General features: G+C 41.5%; 1 protein-coding gene across 1 annotated transcript; it reads left to right on the top strand.

Moving 5' to 3' along the window:
- Positions 1–6,423: 6,423 nt before the first annotated feature.
- Positions 6,424–8,186, top strand: LOC4328553 (gallate 1-beta-glucosyltransferase 84A24). Its single transcript, XM_015772097.3, has one exon. The coding sequence runs from the start codon at positions 6,537–6,539 to the stop codon at positions 7,968–7,970; it is 1,434 nt and encodes a 477-aa protein (XP_015627583.1). The 5' UTR covers positions 6,424–6,536; the 3' UTR covers positions 7,971–8,186.
- Positions 8,187–9,378: the final 1,192 nt, after the last annotated feature.

The raw sequence follows: 9,378 nt of genomic DNA, 5'->3' as shown, positions 1-9,378 counted from the left end.
ATTATCTTTGCCCCTCTCTCTCTTTGTACCATGTGTCTAAAAGGAGACACTAGAAACCTCCGAAAATTTCCATACATTAATCCAATTGTTGTTTTTTCAGTGCATATGTAACTTTTTTATCCAATGGCTATTATTTATCTAAACTCTTTATTTAACGGCTGATAAGTTTTCGATGATGTGACGTGTTCTCGTGTAAGAAATATGGTTGCTTTCACTATATAAGATAAGATTTCATGTTAATTATACTTGTACCACTATAAACATTTTGGTTTTAAAATATATCATTGTAACTTGCATATTTACAACTTTATATGTATTGGAGGCATGTAACTACTTACCATTTTAATGTATTATATTAAAATGTTGGACCAAATTGTCCTCCTCCTTATTTCTTCCTCTCCTGTCCTGTCCTACTAGATGCTGCCAAACAGATCAAGAGGAGCTCAGAGCATTCCTTCCCTTCCTCCTCTAGAGAGGAAAGTGGCCGTCGACGGTGATTGCTCGGAGTCGGAGAAGAGGAGCTTGGTGTCAGCTCGGAGCTGGGAGAATGTTTGTGTAGCATCGATTACACCGGCAGTGACCAGAGAGACTAGCAAGCGGGAGCAGCCATGGCGGCAGTGTTGGGGATGGCAGACTTTTTTTTTATGCTTATACTTATAAGTCAATTATTTGAATTTTCAATCTAAATAATTTTAAGGTTTTTTCATCGAAGTTTATTTTTCAGCATTTACTTTTAGATCAATAATAACACATATATAAAAATTCAGAATTGCTAAAAATATGTCGACAGTTTTTTGGGCTGATTTTAGTCGGTGTCGCTGGCCGTACGATTGCTCCACGAGTATTCGCTGGTCGTTGGATGTTTTCACGCCGGGCGACATTGCTGCCCAAATCTTCTTGGTTGATTAGCGTTAAAGTTTAACATTGCACTGGTACACCACACTTACACACCACTTACATATATAATTAGTATGTAATTTTAGTACATACTTGTAGATATACTAAAATTACATATGTAATTTAGGGACTTACAATGTAAATACATACCGACTATTTTTTTTTGAAAAATATAGCGCCATAAATATAACTACTCCCTAAAATTTTTATTCACAAATTAATTTTCTTTCGTAAATATGCCGTTTCGTGGCTCCGGGTGTTGTGGAGCCACCGGTCTAGTGGCCCCACTGTCCTCAATCACTGGACGGTGTAGCCTCTGCTCCATTACGAGCTTGATCTGGATCGATCGGAGATATCCTCCTCCGTCAGACTCTTCCTCGGTCCGCTTCCACCGGGGTGTGTTGGACTCGTCTCTTATCCTCTCGTCACACCAGAGTGGTGTTTCGATCAAGGACTTAAAATTAGTCTCTATATTTAGATACTAATTTAGAGTATTAAATATAGACTATTTATAAAACTAACTACATAAATAAAAGATAATTTGCGAGACAAATTTTTTAAGTCTAATTAATCTATAATTAGAGAATGTTTACTATAGCATCACATAGACTAATTATGGATTAATTAGGTTCAATAGATTCGTCTCGTGAATTAGTTTAAGATTATGGATGGGTTTTATTAATAGTCTTTAAAAGAAGTTTTAGTCCCATCTAACTAATCTGCCTCGCGCTGCATGCATAGCGACATTATCCATCACCGAAGAAGAGGTGGGCTGTTGATCGAGGAGGACGACGATCGACAAGATAGGGAGGTGAGGGTGCATTGCCAGGAGGTCTACCGGCGCGATCGATGATGGCGCCGCTGTCACCATATCCTCACCTCGCTCTGTTGTCCTGGAGCAGGGGCGTTGCTTTGCTTGGTAGCCGCCGGTTGCCGTTTGGGTTTGGAAGTGAGGACATCGTGACGTTGGGCGGCTGGGAAATTTTTCTCTTTTTTCGGTTCCTGAGGCGGTTGCGCTGGAGGAACATATCCAACGAAGAGGAAGAAGGAATAAAGAGGGTAGTTTGTTAAAAAAAAGTATTATAATGCTTTGAAGGGTATAAGTAGTGACATATCTAAAATTATGATAGCATCCTTTAAGTAATACTCTCTCTGTCCCTAAATATTTGACGCCGTCGATTTTTTAAAACATGTTTGACCATTCATCTTATAAAAAAAATTTAAGTAACTATTAATTCTTTTCCTATCATTTGATTCATTGTTAAATATATTTTTATGTATATATATATATATATAGTTTTATATTTTTTATAAAAGTTTTTGAATAAGACGAACGATCATATATATTTAAAAAAATCAACGGCATCAAATATTTAGGGACGGAGGGAGTATTTAAAACCATAGAATTTATAGTGACATGGATCGGGTTGATCCTTTATTGTGCTTAGCTGGACACATACAAGTCACATATTATTATGTTGTTGGCTATCAATGCTATTTTATACTCCCTCCGTACTCGTAAAGGAAGTCGTTTAGGACAATATTTAAGTCAAACCTTGGGAATATAAATCATGAATAACTCTCAAGTTGTTGAGTTTGAAAATATAAAAACTATATGAATAGATTTGTCTTGAAAAATAATTTCGTAAAAATATACATATATTACTTTTCAAATAATATTTTTATAGAAACAAGTCAAAGTTGTATTTTGGAGACCGTGTCGCTGTCCAAAACGACTTCCTTTACGAGTTCATGAATAACTCTCAAGTTGTTGAGTTTGAAAATATAAAAACTATATGAATAGATTTGTCTTGAAAAATAATTTCGTAAAAATATACATATATTACTTTTCAAATAATATTTTTATAGAAACAAGTCAAAGTTGTATTTTGGAGACCGTGTCGCTGTCCAAAACGACTTCCTTTACGAGTACGGAGGGAGTACACGATAGATGCACACTTAGACAGTATAGTACGAACAGATGATTACTAAAGCTAAACCGCATGATATGTCTCTACACAAAAATATACTCCCTCCGTTTAATAAAAAACCAAACCTAGTACCGGATATGATACATCCTATTACTACTAATCTTAACATACATATGTCCAGATTCGTAATACTAAAATATGTCACATCCGATCGTAGATTCGTTTTTTATAAGACGAAAGGAGTATCCCACAAACGCGAAGCGGAACACGCTCTTCATTACATGGTTTTAACAAAGTTGTACTAAGTTGACCATCTAGCAATATATTTCTTTTGTTCCAATAAAATTTAAATCTTAGCTACAAATTAGTTTGATCACATGTTTAAATTTATAGCTAAGATTTACTACCACCATTTTAAAATATAAGGATCTACAATCGGATGGAACATTTATGTCCAAATTCGAAGTCCTACGAAATATCTCATTTATGTCCAGACTTTTTATACTTTGAAATGGATGAAGTAATTTTTTTTAGAAAAATGCTATACACAAGACTACTTTGTCCGACTCTTGTACGACTGTAACGCACGCAAGTGCATGGCGTCGATGTCCGTATGACCAACCCATGCTCTTGCCTCACGCCATCACGCGCCGAGCTGTTCCGTTTAGTCGTACACTGGTCGAACAAATAAATCGGACGTATAGCAAGGTTCTTTTTTTAAGGTCTAGGGTGTACTCCCTGTGTACAGGAAAAAAAATAAAAAGAAGAGTAAATTTCACTTCGAGCCACCTTTTGTTACCTATGTTTCACTTTGGACTACCCTTTAAGCAATATTTTCACTTTGTACTGGATAAACTTACCTTTGTTTCACTTTGGACCACCCAACTCTCTTCTCAAGCATATGAACGATCTCGATTACGCCGTCTTCTACTCGTCAATGAACTACCACAGCTATATGTAAGACTATTTCTTCGACATATTACAAGTTGGATGTAGATGGATAAAAGAGTGAGGGTGGTCCAATGTGAAACAAAGGTAAAAATACCCGGTCCAAAATAAAAACATTAGTCCTAAGATGATCTAAAGCGAAACATCGGTAATAAAAGGTGGCCCAAACTAAAATTAACTCTAAAAAGAACACAAAAGAGGGCGTCTCGCATCCACGTATCCTTTATCCTCTTCCACAGCCAATCGAGTCGGCCCAAATTTTCAGTCAGCTCGTGAGGTCGCTCTTCATGCCGAAACTAGTGGATCCAATAGCAACTTTGCTAGCTTCTCCATCGCCCTTCTAGAAACCGGTTCCCCAAAGGATTCCCTCACACATGCCTGCAGTCTGCATGTAAAAAAAGGGTTATATTTACTTCTGACAGTTACTTAATTTTTAAAGCAATTAATACGTACTAGTAAGTTTGAAATAGTAGGGGATAAATATAAAAATATTAGAGTTTAAGAAAGTGTGTGACAAATCTATTGGAAATTTGGAATCTAACAGTGTGATGAGTAATTTTTTTTTTGTTTTTATTTGGTATGCGTCAGATGTGAAGAAAAAATCAAGTCTTTTTTGAACGAGATTTTTTTTTAACAGAAGGATAGGTTTCTATATCCAACTATATATATACAGCCTTTTGAATTGATAATTTAGCTATCAAACAATCTAATCAGCTGACATTCGTTTCTATAAGGATTTAAACTTAGGATTTAGGATTTAAAGGAGTTACTCAGGTCAATCTAACTATGTGCCCTTTCGCTTGACCGAGATAGCATGACCGCCGAAGTACCACTTGATTTGAATTTAATGAGGTCCTTCAAGTTGGGAAACAAGCACATGCTTCTTTCCGCTGTACTTAGGCCTGTTTAGATCCCATCTCGAAATTTTTCACCCTGTTACATCGAACGTTTGAACACCTGCATGAAGTATTAAATATAGACTAAAAAATAACTAATTGCATAGATTACGACTAATTTGCGAGATGAATCTTTTAAGTCTAATTGCTCTATGATTTGATAATGATGTGCTACAGTAAACATTTGCTAATGATAGATTAATTAGGCTTAATAATTTTGTCTCGCAGGTTACAAGTGAAATCTATAATTTATTTTGTTATTAGACCATATTTAATACTTCAAATATGTGTTCGTATATCTGATGTGACATGGTAAAACTTTTCGCCCCTGCATGTAAACACCCCCTTATACTCCAATAGTCTGCAGTCTCCTTCGAGTGAAAAGAAGAACGGCTTGCATTTACTTCTGACAGTTACTTAATTATAGAGTAGTACTTCCTTGGTCCCTAAAAAAAAACTTTATTTTTTTCTGTCCTCCATTTGTTCTATGAAGATCTTTTTTTAAAAGCAATTAATACATTAAGTTTGAGATAGTAGGAGATAATATTTTGGAGGTTGATCTGAGAAGGTAGAGGACAAATGTATTGGAGTTTAAGAAAGTTGAAGATATATTTTTTATTTTTATTAATATGTATAAGATATATATATATATATATATATATATATATATATATAGAGTATTTTTTACATAGGGAATAGTTAGGACGGTTATTAAAACTAAATTCAGTTTTTGTGAAGAAAGCAGATGCGTGTATCTGGCAGTATATTTATTTTGGATGGTGAAAATGTTTTTCTATTAAACAAATTAATTTTAAAACCCGATAAAATTTTAAGGATCCATTCTAAAATGTCTATCATAAACACCCAGCTCAATGTGACAGTAATATCAGCAAAACAGCATGGATGTCCTGACAGTTGCTGCAGTTGTGCATCTAATTAATTAGGGCCCGTTTGAATCAAAGGAATTATGAAGACATTTCATAGGATTGAAATTCTAAAGAAAATTTTCCTATATAGCTCTTTGATTTAAAGGATTGAAGTTTTCCAAATCCTACAAAATTCCTATGGAATGGCTTGTTGCATATAGGTTTTGGAGGAAACTTAGCAAGAGGTCCAACCTCTTGGTAAAAATCCTTTGAGTCTATCTCTCTTATCCGATTCCTGTGTTTTTCCTGTGGTCCAATCAAACGATCATTCCTGTGTTTTGCAATCCTCTGTTTTACACTTACATTCCTATCATAATCCTATATTTTTCTTATTCCTCCGTTTTTTCATTCCTACGATTCAAATGGGCCCTTAGCTATAGTAGTAGATTATTTTTTTGGTGCCATGTCCCTTTACCAAAACAATGAGACAGTGACTAGCCACTCGTAGTCTATTCCTGCAACTACAATAATCTAACATTGCACACATTAATGACAAATTGATACACAACCAAAAAAAAAAACCCACAATATCTTCTTTAATTTGAACTATTTGTTTTTAATAGGGTCATGACTATTGATACACAAAATGGCCTAAGCTTTAATTGTATGATAATTAACAATTATCTTTTTTTCCCCTACACTCACGTTTATCTTTGGATACAGCGGGACCAGATAGTATTCAATTTTAAATGTAAAGAAAATAAAATAGGTAGCCCATAAACCGCTGCCTTGTATTTACATGTGTGACGCCACGTCAGACGTCATCGTGTTCATCTGCAAGTCACAAATTTTTGGTATAAATTTGGTTGCCTCATCTCACTTGCCACAGTATCAAAGACCAAAGCTATCGAGAGATCGATCACTGCACGCCAGCTGCTCGGAGAAAAGGCGAGAAGAAAATAGTGAGCTCGCAGCTAGCTAAGTTAGCTTGCTTAGCCATGGGCGAGGAAGCCGCGGCGGCCACGGTGACGGCGGCGGCGGCGGCGGCGGCGAGCGGCGGCGCGCCGCACCTGCTCCTCATCTGCTTCCCCGGGCAGGGCCACGTCAACCCGATGCTCCGGCTCGCCAAGCGCATCGCGGCGAAGGGCCTCGTCGTGACGTTCTCGTCGACGTCCGCCATCGGCGCCAAGCTCGTGGAGTCGTCCGGCGTGTCGGTCGGCGGCGACGGCGTGCCGCTCGGCGGCGGCCGGATCAGGTTCGAGTTCTTGGAGGATGGCTTCGACGGGAGCGACCTCGACGAGCTGATGCGGCACCTCGGGACGGCCGGGCCGGCGGCGTTCGCCGAGCTGCTCGCGCGGCAGGAGGCGGCGGGGCGGCCGGTGGCGTGCGTCGTCGGGAACCCGTTCATCCCGTGGGCGGTCGACGTCGCCGCCGCCGCCGGCATCCTGTCGGCCGTGCTGTGGGTGCAGTCGTGCGCCGTGTTCTCGCTCTACTACCACCGCGTCCACGGCCTCGTCGAGTTCCCCCCCGAGGACGACCTCGACGCGCGGCTCACGCTGCCGGGGCTCCCGGCGATGTCGGTCGCCGACGTGCCGTCCTTCCTCCTCCCGTCGAACCCCTACATGAGCCTCACGGAGGCGATACAGCAGCAGATCCGCACCATCGACAAGGCGACGTGGGTGTTCGTCAACTCCTTCACCGAGCTGGAGCGCGACGTGGTGGACGCGCTCCGCGGCGTCGCGACGTCGCCGCCGCCGCCGCCGCTCATCCCCGTCGGCCCGCTGATCGAGCTGGAGGGCGACGCCGCGGTGCGCGGCGACATGATCAGGGCAGCGGACGACTGCGTCGGGTGGCTGGACGAACACCCTCCGCGCTCCGTCGTGTACGCGTCGCTCGGCAGCGTCGTGGTGCTGTCCGCCGGCGAGGTGGCGGAGATGGCGCACGGGCTCGCCTCCACCGGCCGGCCGTTCCTCTGGGTGGTGCGGCCGGACAGCCGCGCGCTGCTGCCGGAGGGGTTCCTCGACGCCGTCGCCGGCCGCGGCATGGTGGTGCCATGGAGCCCCCAGGAGCAAGTGCTCGTCCACCCCGCCGTGGCGTGCTTCCTCACGCACTGCGGCTGGAACTCGACGCTGGAGACGGTCGCCGCCGGCGTGCCGGTGGTGGCGTTCCCGCAGTGGGGGGACCAGTGCACCGACGCCATGTTCCTCGTCGACGAGCTCGGGATGGGCGTCCGCCTCCGCGCGCCGCTGCGGCGCGGCGCCGTGCGCGACGCCGTCGACGCCGCCGTGGCGGGGCCCGACGCCGGCGCGATGCGGTCCAGCGCCGCAGCGTGGAGCGCCGCCGCGCGGGCGGCCGTGGCGGCCGGCGGCTCGTCGGACCGCCACGTGGAGGCGTTCGTGGAGGAGGTGAAGGCGCGAGCGGCTAAGGCGTGACGTCACGCATGGAATCATAAATCGCAGCGTTTAGTTATTAAGTAAGCGGCAGGGACAGATTTAATTAATTGCTACTTCGTACAAGTATTTTGCCACCGGTTTGATTTTACCCAAGCGTCGTGGTAAATAAAAATAGTGGCGCTGTCATTTTCGTCAAAATTTTGTTTGATTTGTGTAGCTGTTTTGGCAAAATAAAATTTAACGTATACGGACACACATTTAAAGTATTAAACGTAAACTAATAACAAAACAAATTACAGATTTCGCCTGTAAACTGCGAGATAAATCTATTAGACCTAATTAATCCGTTATTAGCAAATGGTTACTGTAGCATCTTATTGTCAAATAATGACGTAATTAGGCTCAAAAGATTCGTCTCGCAATTTATATGCAAACTGTGCCATTGGCGTAATTAATTGCTACAAGTATTTTGCCACCGGTTTGATTTTACCTAAGCGTCGTAGTAAATAAAAATAGTGGCGCTGTCATTTTCGTCCAAATTTTGTTTGATTTAATTCGTCGTTTTGTAGTTAGGCATACACAATGCACGCTGACACGTAAGCAAAATGGTAAAAGAGAAAAAGATTGATGGTGTCCGCCGTGGTTTGCAAATTTCAACCACGAGTTAAAAATATATACGTGTTACCATTTTCATTGCATACTAGACGTACGGGCCACGAAGGTTTGATGGCTACGTGCTACGTGTATAGACAATTCAGTCCATTTCAAAACCTACCCAGCACACAAGAATTCAGTTTTGGAAGAAACACGGAAATGTGAGACTAGATTCAAACCGCATGAATTTTGGGATGCGTGTCCTCAAGATCATGTACATGAACTTTTCTTTTTGCAAATTCAAAATTAATAACCTTTTTTTCTTAACTATTTGATTCATGCAAATTCTTCTATATTAACGGACCTAGCGTCAATTCCGACGAAAACCGGTCGAATTCCGTGAAATTTCAACGTTTCGACACGGCTCGGAATTAACTTTCGATTGGAATTTCGAAGGTTAAACAGTAGATTCAGTTGAAATTTATCGAAAACCGATCGAAATTTATTGAAAACCGTGATACTAATGGGGCTCGAAATTTAGTGATCAACCGGTAATGTAAACCCTACCTGGCGACGCCGCCGAGCAAGCACAATAAGTAGCACTCCCTCCGTTTCATATTGTAATTTATAAGATTTTCTAGCATTGTCTATATTCATATAGATGTTAATGAATCTGGGCAATGCTATAAAGTATTACATCGTGAATCGGAGGAATTATTTCTTATTCATTAGCCATGTTTTACATACACTTTCGCCATAAATACCGGTAATGACATCGTGGTCTGATGGTGGGGAACTACAAGGTGCTCCAGTTGGCCAATCTTCTATTTCCTTTAGCACTAATTTTCTCACC

Source organism: Oryza sativa, chromosome 2 (assembly GCF_034140825.1).
Source record: "Oryza sativa Japonica Group chromosome 2, ASM3414082v1".
NCBI lineage: Eukaryota > Viridiplantae > Streptophyta > Magnoliopsida > Poales > Poaceae > Oryza > Oryza sativa.
Note: the sequence above shows the minus strand (reverse complement) of the source record. Positions and strands in the feature narration are given on the sequence as shown.

What these genes read in the sequence shown, in the direction of transcription:
- LOC4328553 (XM_015772097.3), top strand. Translation starts at nt 6,537, where the DNA reads ATGGGCGAGGAAGCCGCGGCGGCCACGGTGACGGCGGCGGCGGCGGCG.